General features: G+C 37.3%; 1 protein-coding gene across 1 annotated transcript; it reads right to left on the bottom strand.

Annotated features, from left to right (window-relative positions):
• Nucleotides 1–1,029: 1,029 nt before the first annotated feature.
• On the bottom strand, nucleotides 1,030–19,252 carry zmp:0000001082 (integrin alpha-D). The gene is made up of 31 exons (XM_067584307.1): nucleotides 19,161–19,252; nucleotides 15,720–15,837; nucleotides 15,320–15,408; nucleotides 15,081–15,163; nucleotides 14,860–14,974; nucleotides 14,578–14,708; nucleotides 14,361–14,503; nucleotides 13,755–13,905; nucleotides 13,206–13,341; nucleotides 13,019–13,092; nucleotides 12,122–12,230; nucleotides 11,722–11,852; nucleotides 11,039–11,185; nucleotides 10,751–10,948; nucleotides 10,207–10,337; nucleotides 9,555–9,712; nucleotides 9,301–9,467; nucleotides 8,714–8,830; nucleotides 7,927–7,997; nucleotides 7,685–7,826; nucleotides 6,363–6,461; nucleotides 6,102–6,187; nucleotides 5,893–5,970; nucleotides 5,724–5,799; nucleotides 4,166–4,273; nucleotides 4,040–4,081; nucleotides 3,835–3,960; nucleotides 3,623–3,736; nucleotides 3,449–3,520; nucleotides 3,242–3,352; nucleotides 1,030–3,020 (listed from the first exon to the last, which is right to left on the bottom strand). The coding sequence occupies exons 1-31, from the start codon at nucleotides 19,207–19,209 to the stop codon at nucleotides 2,781–2,783; spliced, it is 3,612 nt and encodes a 1,203-aa protein (XP_067440408.1). The 5' UTR covers nucleotides 19,210–19,252; the 3' UTR covers nucleotides 1,030–2,780.
• Between the last annotated feature and the right edge of the window lie 987 nt (nucleotides 19,253–20,239).

The raw sequence follows: 20,239 nt of genomic DNA, 5'->3' as shown, positions 1-20,239 counted from the left end.
GGAGCTCAGAGCAGGAAACGCAGTCACTCTGCATTGCTGGTGTCCTCCGCTTCCATCATCTCGCGCCGATTAATTTTGAAATGGCAATAGCCAATGGGGAAACTCCAACACTCAGCTGGCTGACCAATGGTGTAATGTCATCACTCACTCACGGACAACCACGGTTATAGGGCAGGTCCGTGGCCGTCAATCACTTTGCTAGATGTTGAGTATGTAAATACTGGTTGCGTTAGGTGCTATTACTTTTCCACACAGCTCCATGGTCTAATCTTTAGGTTTAGTGACACTGATACAAACTGTTTATTACATCACTGAAAGTACAAACAACAGTATTAAATACAATGACAGTATTATTTAAAGAGTTACCGCACACTAAAAGGTGCTTTTTGAGTTGTAAACTAAATTAGATGACTGTACTATGATGAAACACATCAATGCTGGTTTTAATATTGACATTGACCCAAAAATTTATAAAAATTGGCATTTCATGGGTTGAAAATGGCTGATACTGTCATCTGCTGTTTAAAATCAACCTTGAAAAGGCGGGGCCAATGCTGACGTAGAGTCAACAATGTGGTAGTTCTCTACGTTATGAAATCTACATAAATATAAATTTTCAAATATAAGCTGATCAAGACAGTTTTAGCTTTAGCAGCTAACAGCAGTGCTGGCCTGCTGGAGGAAGGAAATCTCTCTGTCTGCAACTGTCTGCAGGAGGAAGAGCTGCTGACAGCCACAAAAACAATAGAAATCCTCCTCACATCTCTCCCTGCAGCTCTTCAAATGTCCAGCTGTTAGTTCCTGCAGTTATCAGCTAGTAAAATCTTGTTTTAAAACGTTAAATCGAGGTGTAACCGGAGCTCTGCCAAAACTGTTTGTCCTGTCTGTCAGCTGAACCTGTCTGCTGCGGAGCACAGCTACAGTCAGACAGGTTCAGTAACGGCTCCGGTTACACCTCGATCTAACAAGTGCAAGGGTGGCCTAAACACACTTTGAACAGGCAGAATTTAAAATAATACACACACAAACGAGAGGCTAAAGGTCTGTTTAATACTCTTAAATTACATACATTACAATACACTCTCCATGCCTTTATAAATTATTCCAATTTGTCATTATTTTAAAGATTAATAATAACACAGATGCAAGGGATTTTTATTCCAAATGGAGCCACAGGAGGGCAACTTCAAAATGTATGTATATGATAAAATATATGACATTGTTAACGTTCCTTACGCCCAAAGCACTAATAACAATGAACTGTTTTTTAGAAGGTGATTGGTAACGGTCAGCAGGAGTTTGACCATTTTCATTTCTACCAACAATTTCTGCAGTTACTGCTGTTCACAAAGAGAGTGTTTGTCAGACAATAAAAAATATCAAAGTTGTTGTTGCATTCACTCAAATCATAATAAAATGTTTTAGATTCTAACAAGCAGTCAGCTACAATACAAGAGGAACTTATACTGCTAGCTCAATAAATACCTGAACCAAACCATACCAGAAGATCAAAAATACCAAAAACAGTCTAGTAGCAATGTTACATTATAGTATATCTATCTATCTATATATAGTATAATATACAGTACAACACAAATGATACATGCATTAATAACACTTTGGATAATGGTAGGAGATGTTAGTGCAGTGACAAGGATGTGAACACTTCCCAGCTTTCCACCAGTGAATACAACATACAATCAATGATCTGATCACATGGAGCCATCAATAGCAGTAGCTGGCGCTCTATAATGGGCAGAGCTGACGGTCACACTGAGCCTGATAGCATCCTGCTACACAACACAAGAGCCACAGACTAAACAACAACAAATATAAGCTTTCCTGCTAAAGTCTCCTTTATATCTAACTTACAACATGAATACATCTTGTCCTGCAGCTTAGCTTGTTGAATGAGCCACCAAACAATCATTCACTCTTGAAAACTGCACTGCTAATGTTAGTTAGCAGCTAGATAGCTAATTAGCTGCTCAGCTGCAGCACATTGAACAGCATGTAAACATACCTGCAGACCCGTTAGACGCTGGTTTGGTCATTGCTCTTCAAAATCTGCATGAGCAACACACTGTCTGGCCATGAACTGTAGCTACAGCAGATTGTTTACTTTGTCTCAGTCCTGTAACTTCGGTAGCCTGCCAGCTAATGTTAAACAAACAAGCCTCCAACAACCCCCCCAGCCCACCCCAGCCTACCCCACCCCACCCCACCCCAGCACCCAGCTGGCTGAGACAAAAAGAAGCATTTCTGATATTTTCCCAAACACCTTTTTTCTTCTCTTAAAAATACAAAGCTATTAACTATACATTTAAACACATACTGACATCAGTTTTGACTGAAAAGAGGGATGATTAAATGGGATTTCAGTTGAACTTTAAAGTTCCCTGGAGTCTGATGTGAACGGCCACTTTGATTTTTCTTTAGTCGTCCACTGACTCCTGGTCGATGACCTTGATATTTTCCCAGTCCATGCTGCGATTGTGTTCACAGACAGCTGATGTTACCAGTGTTCATTCAATCTCTTGTCCAGGGTCTTTGATGTTTTATTAATGTGGCATTTGCTACAACTATTGCATACGATATCATAGCGCTATGTGGTGAAACCAAAGATAATTTTCCGCAATGTGGACAATGAAGTTACCACCTACCTAACTAACTATTCCCTTAACAATGTTGCTCACTAAAAATGATCCTTTGCTCATGCTGTATGCTTTCTAACTTGAAGCTCAACGTGAACAAGAAGGTCTTCCTGGTCTGTATCTGGTTTAGATGGTATCATCTGGTTGGGTGCTGTTATTTGCCTCAACATGAACAAGAAGCTGTTTCTCCTTTGTATCATCTGTTGGGGTGTTGCCATTTGCCTCATCTTGAACAAGAAGCACTTCGTACTCATGTTGGTTCGATTTGCCATCAGTCTCTGATTGGCTGACTAACTCTTTGGGGTAGTCAATTTCTTCCTCCTCATATTGATCATACGGGAGCTTTTTCCTCTTGAAGCACCCCAGCTTTGGACACAAGAAAAAGGATTTGAGCAAGAGCCATTGAGACCCATTTTATAACAGAAAAGCATGTTTAAATGTTTTCCATTCAGTCACTAAGGCTGAAGCAACTGCGAAGATGAAGATAGTTTATCTTTCATTTCTATTTTATGTGGTAGGATTGTTCTCCAAAGTGATGATGTACGGTTTGGAATGAAATGATTCAAAATTGGTCTGTCAACACTCACCTTAAATAAGATGATTGTCAATATGATCAGGAGCAACAATCCCACTCCAACTCCAGTAAAAATTATCAGTTGTTTATCCGGCAAAAGTATGAACTCAATCTGAACCTCAGCCTGTTGGTGGATAAAATTCATAAATTTAGAGTGAGACTTATGAATGAGTATCTAGAATTTGTTATAGTTTTGGATGGGCATGTGGACACAGATTACCAATTTTTCTCGCGGATCATTCCTGTTGTTCAAGCCAGTTACATTAGACTTCGTTTTACCACCATTTTTACTCTGTGGATAATAAATGTGATAAAATTAGGTTATCAGCATACTGGAAAGCACTAACAGCAATAAATCTTTGAAATGACAGAGCTGTGGATGAGTCAAACATACCTCTTGTTTGAGTGAACCCAGCACATATCGTTTGTCGTCAAAGCTAACCTTTACAAAGCTTTTAAATCTAACCTCTGCATGGTCTCCAGTATATCGTTTCACAAAAGCAATATTCTGCAAAATGGTAAAAGTACGTCAATTAATGATAAAGTCAACACTTTAAATGGTATATTTCTGTGTATTCTGTGTTTGTGTGTGTTATTGAGACATACCGCTGCATAGTCTTTGAGGTTCCTAAATTGTACGTTTGCAGACAATGTAAACTCAGTGGCTGATTCTTTGTCCAGGATGAAAGTGTCACACTCTATGATTTTGCAGTGTTTTTCTGGCAAGCAGTACTGTAATACAGCGACAGGGATTGTAATATCATGACATTTTCAGAGAGAAATTTTTGATACTAAATATATTTTTACTTACTTCAGAACTTGCGCTCTTAATGCGTGTGCATTGAGTCTTGTTCTTAAAAATGAAAAAGAAAATAATAAGCATCAAGGATTTGTTATTGTATCAAAGCAGCAGTATAAGAAAGTTAGTAGTAGTTACCTGCTGGACAGTGACTTGATAGTTCATCGTTTCAAAGTCATGTTCCAGTTCAGTTGGGAACAACAGGGACACATTGACAGGAAAAGCCTTCAAACCAGGATTATCCACCTGTGAATAGTGAGAGACAGTGGGTCCATTTTAAAGGAATAGTTCAACATTTTGGGAAATATGCTTATTTGCTTTCTTGCACAGAGTTAGCTAGATAAGAAGATCAAGGTAAATATATATTCCACCTGCAGCCGGTAAGCATAGCTTAACCCAGCATGAAGACTGGATAAAGAGGGAAACATATGACTCCAAATGAATAATAGTGTTGCTCTTTGACTGTTGGATATGTAAATAAGCAACTGTTTGCTAACACATTCACCATAACAGCTTTATAAGGTGATAATGTGGGTGTTGCATTTTGAAACTGTTCAGCTTCCACAAGTGGCCAAAAATTCAGTTAATGCAGCTTTAAAATTTCATCTTGACTGAAATAGTAGGTAATGACTGTCATAGAAGTTAATTTTTAGCAGTGCTCTGCAATGCATGCACTGTAATGTTTATACAATTTTTCAATATCAGGTGTTCCCACAGCCAAGCATTGCAAATGGTCTGTTCTTGTCTGAATGTCTCTTTACACTGAGCGATTTTGGGCTTTCTGTGACTAAAGTTGCCAATTGTGTGAGAGACATGGTAAAACCATAGACTGTAAAAAAATATGGAAGTTCTTCTGACAGCCTCAAACTGATATTGTGCAGTCTGATACAGATTGTGACCAGGATTTAACTACAGGCATCTCTCACAACATGCAATAAATTTACAAGATCATTGATGTCACACAGTCTAAAGGAGCCGTAATTGTATGATTGCATATGCTTGATTGTGCTAATCAAGTTCAATTAAAGTTCACATTGATGACAGAGTGGCTGTGTTTATATACAAGTTACAGAAAAGCTGTGCTGTGGGACTGGATCAGCCCGTCCTCACTAGAAAAACAACAGTATAGGTCGAAAATTCAGTCAGCAAAAACCACCTATAGTTACATTTACACCAGCTAGTGGCCGTAGTAATTGTGACCTTGAAGTGACACAGTTCAAATGACATCAATAAAAGCTGACAAATTTTCATATTAGACGGTGGTGGGTTGGATGGATGATGGATAGAAAAAAGTGTGCTTAGCTGCTGGAGACCGCTGTTTGCTTCCTGTTTCCAACCGAAAGTCAGAACAGTTTTTTAAAAACCGTAACTTTGATCGTTGTGGTGTTTACTGTTGCCATGATGCCACAGTGGTAACTTAAACACACACCACATTTCAAGTGATCATTTTAACCCAAACCAAAAAAATGACCTTTAACCAAGTGGTTTTTGTGTTTCACCTAACCAGACCTGAACCACAGCTTTGTCACACCATGAAGCATAATTATTTTTTACGATTACTGCCGATAGAGGCAGCATATTAGAAAACGTTTACATAGGTCATTCTAGAGTGCAGGTACAATCAACTAATGTGGTCATTTCATCATGAGAATGTGTTGAAGTGGATGGTTGCTTGTTGTTAAGTAATTTACCTCACCTGAAATTTAGTAACCAGTTCTTTAGGTTTAGTATCCTCTACTGTAAAGTTCATATACCTGATGGTCTCTTCTTTCCTGAAATGAATACAAAATTATCACAATATGAAGGTGGCTGTGGGATAAAATATAATTATCATTCAAATAATAAAATTACTATGCAGCACTTACACTGTTACTGCCATTTTAACTTCATATTGCACTGTGAGGCTTTTGGTCATGGAAGCTTTGGTGGAGTTTGAATTTTCACTGAGGATGCAAAATGCATTACTTGTAAATATCATACATGAAATATGTAATGATAGTAAATAATATTTTAATAATACAGAGAAAATGTTTGGCTTTGTGTTGTGTGTTGGATTGTATGAGAAGGCCTCTACCTTTTTCCAGTAACAGTCATCGACATTGTGTCATTCCACTCATACTGAGTGGGATCAGCGATGCGGAAAGAAGCTTTAAATATCACCTTCAAAAAAAAAAAAAAGACAATGACATTAGAGTTGAATCAAAGAGAAGATGTCCAAATGAGAGAAGTTACCATGGTTGTGTAAATGTCAAAGTTTAGGGTGAGTCACAGTTCTTGACTTAAAAAAACTTCACTTCCGTCTGCTGTGAAGGTGTCAGAGTGCAATACGACTCACAGATGATCTGCTGCGATACACAGGAAGGTTGACACCACACACAGTTTTGTCAAGTATTCCTTCTAGATCGTCACATTTGTGGAGCGTTGGTCTCGAACTCTGTTTAAAAACACACACACACACACACACACACACACAAACCAGTTTGAACTGAGACCCTCCAGAATAAAAACTTCTGGTTTAAACTCAATGCTTGACTATACTTTGATATACTGTAGGTAAGTCTAAACTTTATGGTATTTTCTAAGAGAGAGTAATAGCATTGAAGTTCTCACACGATAATAATAACACTTCTTCCTCTGACTACACACACATCCTGTGTGGGTTTCAAAACCTCTAAAGATTTTCTGTTCTCTTTTATTTCCACAGTGAGTTGCACATGTGAAAGCTTTGCACAAGACATGCACTTAACATCAGTGGAGGTTTTGGCAAAAAATTTAATAGATGTCAGTATTTTTAACATATTTCATAATCAGCATCATGATTATTAATCAGCTAATGTTATCAGTCTCTTCCTGTTAAATGCGGCTTAATTAAAACCTGTGACTGCTGCTGTGACACCAAAACCAAGCAAATACCAGTGTTGTTTCTTTTTCAAGGAGTGATTTCATTGTTTAACATGTTGAATTAAAGGAAGGGCTCTGATTTATGATCATGTGACTTTCTCTTCACGTGTTCTCTGTAGGAATGACTGTGAAAGTAAATTACTGGACAAAAAACAGAGAAGTCATGTGAAAGTCTTGTATACAGCTCAACTTACAGGAACTGGAATTATGTTTGTTTTCACTTCCTGTCATCATGCCTCATTAGTGGCAAACACCCATGTTATTCAATAAAATATTTCCTTTTGAGTTTGTATGCAGCCATTATGTGTGAGCAAAAAGCAACCAGACACAAAACTACAAAAATTATGATCACCATACAGCAATGGTGTGGTCTTATATAAAACAATGTAGTATTTACACCAAGTGGCCACGTTATTAGGTACACCTTTCTAGTATACAAGGTAGGAGCCGATGCGCTCAGAACAGCCTGATTTCTTTGTGTCATGAATTCAAAATCCCATCAGCACCTGTCTGGCACCTAAAAATTGTTCCACAGTCATTCCAAGTCTCTTTTCTTCCCCATTCTGACATTTTATATGAACAACTGGACCTCTTAGTCATGTCTGCATGCTTTTATACATGAAGTTGCTGCCACATAATTGCCTAATTATATCAAGCAGATTTATAGGCATACATAATGATAAATATATGTACATATACATAATAAACTGGCCACTGAGTGTAGCTCTTATATAAAAATTAAAATGTTTAAGTCACCTGTTCAACAGTCATCAGAGAGTAGGAGAGTCCTGGAGGATAATGCATTGTGAGGCTGGTGTTGTACGAGTCATCGCCATGATTTATCAGGTTTACATACATGATTAAGTTGTTATCTTCTGCCACAAATAATGTTGGGGTCCTAAAAGACATATAGTAGTTCTTACATGTGACCATATTCATATTACAATATTCTTTATTATTTATTATATCACTGTGCTATGTTTGTGAGATATACGTACGTGAAGTTGAAGTCCACCTCAAGCTCAGCAATACAGGTGTCTTTTGCTCCACATTCCTTTTGAAAGGGAACCTGTAAAACAAAAAATTATTTCTGTTTATGTCATACTTGAAAATACAGAGCAAGACGGAAAAAATGATATAAACAACACAAAAGCAGCATTGATGTCAGAGTATGTATGAGAATATGACTGAAACATGACAGCTGTGACTCATCAACTGATCATCAAAACACAGTTAATGTGCCTTTTTTTTGGCCTTTTATGCTGTACTTTCTGTTTGGTGCTAATTAGCAAATGTTAGCACGCAAACACAAATGCTAAACAAAGATGGTGAATATAGCAAACATTATACCTGCTAAACATTAGCATTTAATATATCAAATGTTAGCATTTAGCAATATAGATTTATATCATCAATAGGAATACACTCTTTCAACAACATGATGAGAAAATAGTCAAGGATTGCTGTAAAAGCTGTGGAAAAGGTATCTTGGTAAAAATGTCACTGTTTCAGCTCATTCAAATCTGTATGTCCTAAAGGAAGTCTTTGTTGTTTGTTGTTTGAGTTAAATCTTTACTCGGGAAAATGAAGTGAAAATTAACAAAAGTCATGATCACATCCTTTAAACAGAATTCCATTTCACATCACTGTGATCCTTTTCTATATGCAAGCACAACTGTATCAGATATTCAGGTTAAATTCTGAGTTGGACACATGTTAACAGAAAAAATAAGGATGCAAAGAGTGCGACTGCTAGCAGCCTTCTGCTGTAGTCACTGTACAAACCTCAACAGCAGCCTGCCTTTTGCTGTCCACGTTCAGGACAGCACTCGCTCTCTCACTGTCAACTTGTGAAAAGTTTAATTTGATGCTGAAAGGTGATAATGTGTCTTTCACACATTTCTGTAAGAAAAAAAGAAGAATCATTTGTATATTGTTAAAAAAAAATTCAAACAGAACATACAACAAGGAAAGAATTTTTACTTTCTGAAGTTTGGTATGAACATAAAGCCAAAGTTCTGAATAATAAATAAGTGTTTTAGGATTATTATTAGTATTGCTATTATGTTTTGGTGATAAAACATTTTAGCTTAAAAGCTAAAAATGGCTTTCACGAGCTTCTGATAATGTAAGTGACAAGGGCATTGCTATGGGCTGTTTATTTTGAGCAGCAGATATCTAACAAGCATTTAAGGTTTACTAGAAATCATCAGCACTTTTTAAAAATTTCTGATGCCAAATATCACCTTGAAGGCTAGGAGGAAGAGGATGAGACATGGATGATATTTATAGATGTACAGATAGGTGATAGCTGCTCATTATAGACAGTTAAATTGTATGTGAGAGTGAACTTTATTAATTAATGTACTTACTGGCATGTAGATGGAATAGTTGAAGCAGGTCCTGCTATCTGTCAGCTTGTAGGTGGAGGTAAGATTCCTGGCTTTCCTGTCAGTTTCACTGAAGAAACCTCGATATGTTTGTCTCGTCGGATCCACATCAAGCATGCAGGAAATGTTCAGGCCGTGGCTCATTGCGTCTGCAAAGGCATACAACAGTGTTCAGTTCACACATTTTGCAAAGGTGTGGAGTATCAGCAGCAGCTGATGATCATCATGGTCCCTACCCGCTTTGCTTTTTGTTGTCTCTTCCATTTCAAAGCAGGCTGTTAATGTAACCATCGGTAAATTCATATTTGTGTCGCTCAAGCATTCAATATTCTCAGTGCTTATCTCCTCAGGCTGAAAAGACAGATGAGCTATGACATTAAAGACGGGCCTGGACCTGGAAGACATTGATTAAATGGATTATTAGAAGTTGCACATGATTTTTCTATAGTAAGACAATTCATGAATGCATGAAGGAAGGGCAAACAAGTCTTGCAACACAAACACTATTTAATTTTTCTCATTGTGCTCTGGCAAAGCCATGGATGAATTTGTTTGACAGAAGCCATTTTTACTGTGTTGTACAGGAGACGATTGACAGTTCTCACCTTCACAAAGACTTCAATAAAAATCTCTCCTACATCCATATCGGTTGTCCCTGCTGTTTTTCTATTATTTTCAAATTTAAAATCATGAAATTGAAAATAACTGAAACAATATGTTTAAATCAGTTTGTGAAACATTTGAGGCAAGCGAGTTTCTGATGACTCGGTAGATTCTCAGGCAATGTGCTGCACAAACTGAGCGTGTGACATGTAATCTAGCTTTGACTGATTTCAGAGATTGCTTTTTTTTATACATGTGACCTACATACATATACAGTATCCATACCTTAAGACAACGGCCTTGCCATGTGATCCAACCACAATATCTGGGAGTCCATCCTTTCCAAGGTCGATGTCCCCATCAATGGCCTGTCCAAAGAATCTCAACTCACGTCTGAATTCCCGTCCCGTGATTCTCTGGAATAACAGAAACAGTGAATGATTTGTACACATATTTGAAGGTACTCATTCCAGATATGGAGACAAATGCTGTGTGTTTATCGTTATATGATAGATGCTCATTGTGAGACAGGTGAAGGTTTTTGAAAGTAAAGATTTCAAATCGTTGGCAATTTTCTGCCTTTATTAGATAGCGGTGGTAGAGAGATGATAAGAGTAGTGGGAGAGAGAGAAATGCAATAAAGGTCATGCTCGGACATCTAAACACCTAAGACACAGGGGTGTCCTGATGCACTATGCACACTGTTTTTCACCTGCCTGCAGCATAGTAACTGGTTACCCAACCTGTTGCTGTTGTCTTCATCTAGAGGGATATCTACCTTTTTTTCCAAAAATAAAACCAAACATAAAGAAGAATTTTCTCTGTTCACCTGGCTGAAAGTGCTGTGTATCCCTCTGTGTCTGTCACCCAGGTAGATGTACACAACTCCCCTGTTTTCATCCTCAAGGGGCGCTCCAACAGCAACGTCTCGGAGTCTATCTCCATTCAGATCTGCGAGACTGGATATAGTGGTGCCAAATCTACCCTTGGAGGGTGCAGTCACAGTCAGCTCCATTTTCAATTGCATCTGTGGGAAATGATTAAGATAATAAATGCATTAAGTATCTCCCAGTATCATATACTGTCACACTGAGTGTGAGCCTTCATCACAGCCCACCTCATTCGTCAGTGCGTAGATGTAAATCTGTCCTTCTGTCTTCTCCTGAGGGTTGTAGAACAGTGGAGCTCCCACCAGCAGGAAATCAGTGTTACCGTCTGAGTTGATATCTACTGAGCACAGCTCTGCACCAAAGTAGGAACCAATCTGAAAATTCAAGTTGAAAAAGATATACACTCTCTTAACTGTTTTTGAAAGCTCTACACGTAATACAAGTGGAGTTAAGATAAATGTTTAATCTGCTTTGAACAACTCGCATTTTTTCACAGTTTTTTTCAAGAAGAATCAAGGTGCCAGTGCATTTCTCAAGGAAGTTCTCTGGTTTCCTCTCTATAACCACTGAAATCAGGTGGTTGCCCATGTTTCATTTTGTATCTCTAAATGCAATGCAGTCAAATTCATACAGGGCCCAGCAGCCTGTGCCAAGAAGCAGGTTAACTTATTTATCTGAGTAACTACAGCTGAAGTAAATGTGAGGGATTTCTAGGCTTTACTGGGCAAAGTTATTGTTTATTCAATTACAGTTATTTGCTGTAGTTATGTAAAGTAAACATGCCTCTTAGACAGACTCCTGTTCCTGTGATACAAACTAGGTTAGTAAGAAATGTCCCACTCATGAGTAACACATGCTCTAATGATGGTCTATCAAAAAGAAAAATATTACAGTTTAAACAGTCACCAACCTGGCTCCCATTTATTCTTTGGATTGGATCATTGTGTTTGAAAATTACGACCTGTCCTTTGTGCTCATATCTTGGTGCACCCGTGAAATATAGAGCAGCGTTGTTCTTCTCTCCAACAGAAACAGAATATCCTGAAACAGTATCAGTCAATGATGACACACAATCATAGTCTCACATCTCTAAAATTAGGTTCATTTGCAGACATGATTACATACATCTATTTGCTACATTTAGAATCTAAAGCTATTTTTAACCCATAATTTAGGGTGTAAACTGATACTGGTACAGTAATTCACTGAGGAAAATGTTTTTTACAAAGTATCACATAAAATAAAATAAAAATGCATTTAATAAAGGAGAAAATAATCTAAAAAGAGAGAAATAATTTTATGTTCAATACCCATGTAGGAGTCCATCTGCATGTCTTGATCTGTAATAGTTTGTCCATGATATTCCTGTAGAGAACCCCTCCAGCTGTTTGATCCCACTGCACCTAGAATCAAAGTATCCTGTTAACAGAAATGTGCAGGTTTGGTTAGAGCACAGAGATCAGTGGAGGTACCAACAGTAATTATATTGTGAGGTAACAGCTTAACTACCTTGCAGACATCCAAAAACCAAAGACATCAAATAAGTGGAAACCATATTGTACTCAGACTGATGTGATGAATATTACATGAATTAGCATGTTAACATCTCTACTTTTTATCCATCAAAAAAATGTTTTTTGTGCTAATCCACAGGCCCTACATTTACCCAGTTCACCCAACCTGGAGGGTGTGGTTATTATTATTATTTTTTTTAAATTGGTTATTGAAAGAACAATGTGCTGAAGGGCCAGCAAATGTGTGAGAGCCAAATATAGGACAATCTTATTTCATTTAAAACTCTATATATTAATTTTCAATGTTACTGGCAGAGTCCGCTTTTCCCACGTGGAATATTGCCCTCATAGGGATTCACAGGAAGCACATGCATGCAGTAATTGTGCATTACTGGTCTTAATTTTGACTCATTGTCAAATGCCTCCCTGTTTACTGACAGTTCTAAACCAAACATTTCCTTATACTACTGCTTCACATTAAATGTGTTCAACTGTCAATTGTTCAATGTCTTTCAAAAGTTAATAAAAACTTCCAAAAAAACAGATGTGAAAACTTGCTCCTCTTCTCTTGCCTTTCTGTCAGAGTAGTCACATGTTTGCTGCCCCTCGTGATCAATACATGTGTGATTTCATATAGTTATGGGTAAAAGATATTTGAATGTGTCCAGATTTTGTCTTTTTGAATGTACTCACTTTGTGGAAGACAGCACTGAATCCACTCTGGGACATTTCTTCAGTCATCTTTCCTGCCCGAGACACTTTGGAGCCTAAATATGAGAAAATACCTGTACAAGTTACTATTGCAGAGACAAACTAGAGAGATAATATGGATTTTTGTAACATTATTGCACAGAGAGGGAGACAAATCATTACACATCACCTTCCATTTGAAAGATCTTTTTTTGAAAGTGTTCCAATATTCCCGTGAGTCCGTCATAGTTCTCTATTTTGAAGGCATTTTTGTCTTTTGGGTCTGAAGCAAGGGTCTTAATTTTATCCAGTTTTACATCTTTGACCTGAAACCAGAATTTTGCTTGAAATTATGAAATACCTCCAAGTCTAATGTCAGCAAGATAAACAACACAGTTAACATTACAGGACTCAAAACTGTAATCAATGCAAGCGACACAGTTTAGGGCAGAACTCAGCCACAGTTACAGTATTACTTGCTCTGATACTTGAAATGTTCAAATGCTGGTAAAAACATGTAAAAACACTGAGAAGTATGACTGTGTATCATCTGTATAGTAGTGAAATGAACTGTTATGACGATTTGCCCCTAAGGTTAGCAAGTACAGTAAGAACATAACACTTCAAAGTATTGATCTCTGATCTACCACATGTGATTGTTTTAGCTGATAAATAAATTATTCTATTGAGACTTTTCTATTGGACAAATAAAACAGAATAATGAGACATCACAGCTTACCCCAATGACAAATCGAATGATGCTTTTTTCATCATAGGTTTTGATAAGGTTGTCTTTGTCACTATCACTGGGATCTCCATCTGTGATTAGTACCAGAACTTTGGTTGCATCAGAAGAGGCGCCTGCACTTGAGTTTTCAAGGATGTCTTCCCTGAAACAAATGAAAAAGTAACATTTGTGATGTTTAGAACCCTCAAAACTTCATTTACTGATTTTTATAGAAGAATAAATGAGCATTCATTACTCTAACCAATAAGATTATAATAATGTCATTGTGCTTTTTTTTATACTGATGTTAGTGACCCTGCTGTGCATCCTCTCTGATTGATTGCAGTCTGAATATCTATTAAAACTAACTGCTACAAACAGGTCTGCTATTAAACTTTATTAAAACTGCACTGGAAACATCTTATTGTGACTTTTCATTTCCTATTGTCCACTTCTTCATGGAAATCTGAAAAACACCCCATCACATGGTCGTATTTGCCCAGAAAAACAATATGCTGTAACAGTTTTTGTTTTGGATAGATTTTTCCCTCAACAACAGCTGTTATTTCAATGATATTCCACATTTAAGAGTTATTTGCATAATTTGACTTAACTTACAACACAAATTTGAGGGCTTTGTGTGTGTTGGTGAGACTCTTCATATGACCTTCCAGCTCAAGTTTTTTGAGAGCGTTACCAGCTTCATAGTCATTGAAGTCAAAAACTTTTTTGGTAGTTTGGCTGAACTGAGCTGCTGCAAACTGGAAAAAAACAAGGCAGTATTTATATCACATTTTACAAATAAATGCTATGAATCCTTTAATGTTGTACTGACCTTGATTGATGAGTTCTTAAGACTTTTCATTATATCCACTATGAACTCTTTATTTTTGTTAAATTCAAGAGTGGTCATACTCCCAGATCCATCAAATAAAAACACAAGGTCCACTATTTTTTTTGTGCATTCTAGAAAAAAAATGAGTGGGAGTTTTATGTAATATTTAGTCAGGACAAAGAGATTGAGAACAATATTTTATCACATGGGGCACATTTCAAGCCAGTTGACAAAACCGCAGAGTTGGAGAATTTTGCACTCTTTAATTGAAATGTCTTTTACCTTGGAAACCAGATTTGAAAGAGGAGATATTCTTAAGTTCATCTGTGATCGTGTAGCACATACTGTTCAGATAGGTGTTCCCATCACATTCATGAGCTACACTTGGACTGCAAACCTGCATCAGAACATGACAGAGGACAAAGGAGTTTGAGGTAATGTCACTGAGAAGTGTATTTTACAATTTTATCTTGTTAACTACATGATCTTTGTGGTTTCCTTACAGTGAATTCGGAGCCTGTGTAGTCCATTGCTATCGACAGTCCAAGGTGCTTGACTGGTGCTGTTTGGTTTTTGAGATGAATTTCTGTGACAATAGCAGTTGATTAGTACTATTCATTAAAAAATACACAAAGCTTTTCAGCCACATTTTAAAATGTTTCCATTTTACATTTCATACTTTTTTGTTTTTAATGTTGTGTTTAATTGTGAAATATTGACTTGAAAAACCACATTCATATACCTTCAGGGTTGAAGCACTTGGTTTGTTCATGGTTGGGTTTGCATATTGCGCCAGATCCATTTAGCTGCAGAGGTGCAGTGACAATTATCCTGTAGATGAGATCAACAACCATGATAACAGTAATTTTAACTATTTCAGTGGCCAGGCTTACATGGGTAGCACAGGATGTAATATTGATCTCTTCGTGATGCCACAGAACAGTCACAGGATGCAATAATATTAAGTGATAAACACTCTTCATCCAAGTTTCTGGTAAAGTAAAACTTGTCCCCCATCTACACTAAAATTACATACAAAAGGAAGCCATGCAATTTAAATTTGGGAGAAATAAGGATTTTGGCAATTACTAGTAATAAAAAAAAATATCAAATGAACCACAGAGTTGTAAATGCAAACTTACCCTTTGCTCTTGCTATTATTGTACTGAAGCACTTTGTATCCAAAGAAATCTTTCTGTTCACCAGTATAGACATCAGGATTTGTAACATCAATGTTGAAAGCCAAAGAAACGGGGATGGCTGCAATTATTGAAGATAAAAAACAAATAAGTTTTGTTAGCCTTAATCTAAATAGATGGTTACTCATTTGAAATAATTACAAACAGACATATAAAATAACTGCTTTAGAAATAAGCTCAAATATAAAGATGGGTCAGTGATCTAACATTGCCAAACATTCACCACTACAGTCATGAAAATTAAAAATTCAGTGCTTTACTATGTATCGTTTAGGTCTGCACAACGCACCTTTCACATTCAAGAATAGATTTCTAGAGGTACTAATAATTACAAATACAGCTCAATGAAAGAAAAAGTAGCTAGTGTGTAAAAGAATACCAAAGTGCATCTTTGGCAAATGTTTAGTCAACACTTCACTTCCAGCTTCATGTTTATGTTTATTCTGACTTTTTCAGTGTGGCTGACAGAACTAAACACTACAACTCCTCATCCCATCTCAACTCACGATGAACTTATTTCATACACATAGACAAGACTGGCCACAACACTACTGCCTGTATACATGGTAGCCACTAGGGCGGCAATCAACGCCAAATCATTCTTGGTGGACACTGTTATGGAATTTTCCATCTTTAGGGGTTACAAATTGAGTTACATTGGGTCAAGCCTGGGCCTTGAGGTCACACTGTAATTCTTAAGTGGAAGGAGACATTCTCTCCTCTCCTTGAGACTCAAGAACCCTCTGTGATGTTTGAGGAGGCAGAGGCCTCTCTGATAAAGGATAAATCAGCATTGCCATGGTTACCAAGGTCGGAGGGGGATTTCCTAGACAACACAGATAGGTGAATGCCTAGATTCTATTTACATAATCAGACATTCAAACCAGAATGTGCTGACAGTGATCTGAAGTTCCATGCAACGTGACCTGAACTAATGCGGGTAAAATGCTGTTCCTTGTAGTTCCTTGAGACTAGTGAACCAATTAGACTAATTTTTCATATTGTAGGCTGATCTGTTGGGGTGAAAGACTAAGAGGCCTTCAGAGGGCAGAACCGAAAGAGACAGCATTGGAGCAGAACACTTTGCTGTTCGCTGTTTCAGTTTCTCCTTGATCCAGTGCTTCAATAAACATTTTCAGCATTAAGACATCAAAGGCTCGTGTGCACTTTCTCCGCTGAGGTGCTGACCATCGCTCAATATTTCCACAACAGACACCAGAATATATTCCATTTAATTTTATCTATCTTAAAGTCTGTGTAAAAGAAAACAAGAGATTTTGTTTTTAAACACATTATACGTGAAAATAATTGCTGACAATGTGAAAAGATTGAACTATGAAGTACTGAATTGTGGAGTTAGACTGTTAAACTGTTTTTTTTAAATTTCTGAGTTCAGGATTTTTTGGGCGGGCCTGAAATGGTGGATCCATGATGTAGAGGGGTTACTAGCATGACCTTTCCCCTACTATACTAACACTAGAGTGCACATACTCATAGTTCATACTTTTTACACTGGGTAGTTTTACTAACTTTGGAGACAACTGGGATTCCCTTTGGATAATCTGCTGTTACTCATGATTGGGGCCATTTTCGGTCAACATTAGTGCTGAAGGAATTATTTTAAACCCAGCTGGAGTGTCCATCGACAGGTGGAGCCACTAGTGGCTTTGGCTTCAGCACTGGATGTGCACTGGATGCACTTCACTAAAAGGCACGGTGTGAGAGGCAATTTCTCCAAGGATGATGGCCACAATGAAGCCACCAAGGATGTTTTAGCAGAGAAGTGAGTAACATTAAATGCACTGAACTCTACTGAAAACAGTGACAATTTAACTTAACGATGATTGGTGAGGGTTTGCTTGTTAACTAGTTATTTAAGTTACATTTTTACTGAAACAAGTCCACATTTACCTACAAAATATGTGCTCTTGTTACTGTATTTTAAAAATATCATCCATGTTGCATACCTTACACCTACAAACAAGGCCTATTTTAAATTGTGTATTTTTATACAGGAGTTTGGTATCAGCATTGTTAACTCAGAGGCTGTTCAGTTGGGCTGTGCTTTCAGTGCCTTCAGCAGAAATGCCCCCAGAGTTTCAGAGCAATACTGCTTAATTTTCCACAATTTTGAAACCTAACTTTATATATTTGGCGATTTTTTTTTAATCATTCAAATTTGTTTGGGGGTTAATTACACATTTTTCTTGGTGTGAAAAAACCCAGAACACATATTTATTATTGTTTTACAGGGACTTCAAACATAGCTATAACAGTGCAACACACGAGTGGGTTAATATTGTGTTACTGTTAAAAGAGTACTGCAGCAATTTAGCATTGCACTCCTATAATATTGTCAGATTTGCGATGGACAGTTTAAAATGCTTTAAAAAACACAAGCAAACAAAAAAATCAACAATCAAAGTACAAATACAGACACTACACACAATGGAACTGAGTTACAATACGTCAGAGGTTTCTGGGGGATACAAAAAACCCACAGAGTATTATTTCCAGACTCCGCAGGTAGAGAAAACAGCAAGGCTAAAAGCATATTGGACGTTCATTCTTCAAGTGGCTAGAGATAAATGTTAATGTTGCTCCGTTCCTACTAGATGTGTAAATAGGCAACTTTGTTAACATGTAACTGGTATTTCTAGAGGTTCGCCTAAATTGCAAAAATGATTTCTCTTTTATCACTAGATGTATCTAATGATGCCAATATTTTGGGTTTTCTGTGCTGAAGTTTTGAAATATCCACCTCAGAAATTTTTGCTGCCACCCCACCAGAATAAAGGCAAATGGAGTTGCATCTGTGCTGCTCAAAGCACTGAAAAAATCACATTTGTTTGCTCAACAGCATTGTTTCTCCCCTAAACAATGTCCTGGTTACTATGGATAACCCACAGACCTTTCTGTTTCTAGTCACTCTGTGAAAAGCAGCTTCAGTGGAAACTCTTGGGTTGAATATTGTAAAAGTCATAACATGCAGCTGCAAAACTGCATGAAATGATTCAAATCGTTCGCATACACTTGTGGTTGAACTGTCATCCTGGCTCATAATAGGTTTCCTGAGCTTTTGCACTCATCACAGTTTCAGGTTGGATTGCAACTTCAAACATGATAATATAATAAATAAAAATTGAAGAAAAAATATTTTGAAAATAGTAAACATTTAAGTAAAATCAAACTTTTTAAGATTTTACAAAATTTCACATCAGGTTATACATTTTTTTCTATGGTTTTAGAAAACTACAGAAAACTCAAAAACTCAAATAAGTCATAACATTTTCAAGGCTTTTACCCTCAAAATAACTGTCTTTCCTTTTCTAAGTGAATATTGTCTCATGATGACTCAAACGGAAGCAAAAAATTTGATCTTACCAACAGCCACCATATAGGTGAGCAGGAAGATGCGACGCTGCCCATACATCTTTCACATCACTCTAATGGTGCAGCTTGTATGTGTTGCTTGATACATGTCTGTGCAATACTTCCTGTTTTCTGAAAATCGAGGGTGTTTCCGTAACAGGTGGTTCTCAAATTACTGCTCTCACAGCAAAATGCTTCTTTTCCCTCATGCTTCCTCTTTTCTTTGGTCATTCTGAAACACTTATATATACAAATATTTTGGCATTTTTTCAACCACTTAGACATTTTTGTGGTTATACTGTCCACTGAATCAAAAAATGAGATTATACTGACTAAAGGAAGAAAATGATCGACATAATGATTTTCTGCAGGTCTCAGTCTAGCTTCACTGAGATACTTTTCTCTCTTTTTAATCCATTTGTTTATATCATATAACTTTAACATCTTTGAATTGTCCTCGACCCACATCACACACATTTTGGTAAACCCTCACAGCATGTATACACTATAATAAAAATAAGATTTGTAGTTATCTATAAATAAACTGGCAATACAGACATTAGGGTGTTGACTTTAAAGTGAGAAACTTGTGAGAACCCCAGTGCTCTGACACTGCAGGTCTTATGTAATATGTGCCAGCCTGAGGGCAGACGCTACGGGAGAATGTGGAGATATGGACGTGTGAGATGGGCAAACTGCAGACAAGGATGGATTACTGAATGAGGGTAGCGGGAACAGGCCCAGGGGCTCAAGGTTCCAGAGAGCCACTGGCCCCAAGAAGCAACTGTCAAAAACATTTCTTGTTGGTAATGAAAGTGCTCAGTCTGTCATGTCAATAAGAAGGCTCCTAAAGACCATCTCAAAAAACTGAAGGATTAGTTTAAACATTCACAGGCATCAGATGAAAAAATAAACTCCTTCACAGGAAATGTTTTCTGACGGACATTCAGGTCTATAGTGACACACCATATGGGCCCTCCGACTCTGCTGTAAGTGAGAAACACAACTGGATGTACAGAAAGCTAAATGGGCTAAAACAGTCATTTTTTTTAACTTTGGGGGAAGATGCAAAATCCTGTAGGCTATGTTTT

Source organism: Thunnus thynnus, chromosome 3 (assembly GCF_963924715.1).
Source record: "Thunnus thynnus chromosome 3, fThuThy2.1, whole genome shotgun sequence".
Taxonomy (NCBI): Eukaryota; Metazoa; Chordata; class Actinopteri; order Scombriformes; family Scombridae; genus Thunnus; species Thunnus thynnus.
This window is presented reverse-complemented; position numbering and strand designations above follow the sequence as displayed.

Bases quoted from the DNA above. Each gene is read 5' to 3' on its own strand.
- zmp:0000001082 (XM_067584307.1), bottom strand. From the start codon at position 19,209: ATGTATGGGCAGCGTCGCATCTTCCTGCTCACCTATATGGTGGCTGTT. The intron at 13,093-13,205 runs GTGATGTGTAAT...TCTCATATTTAG, and splicing joins AAAGATCTTTCAAATGGAAG to GCTCCAAAGTGTCTCGGGCA. The intron at 12,231-13,018 runs GTGAGTACATTC...TTCTGTTAACAG, and splicing joins TCAGTGCTGTCTTCCACAAA to GATACTTTGATTCTAGGTGC.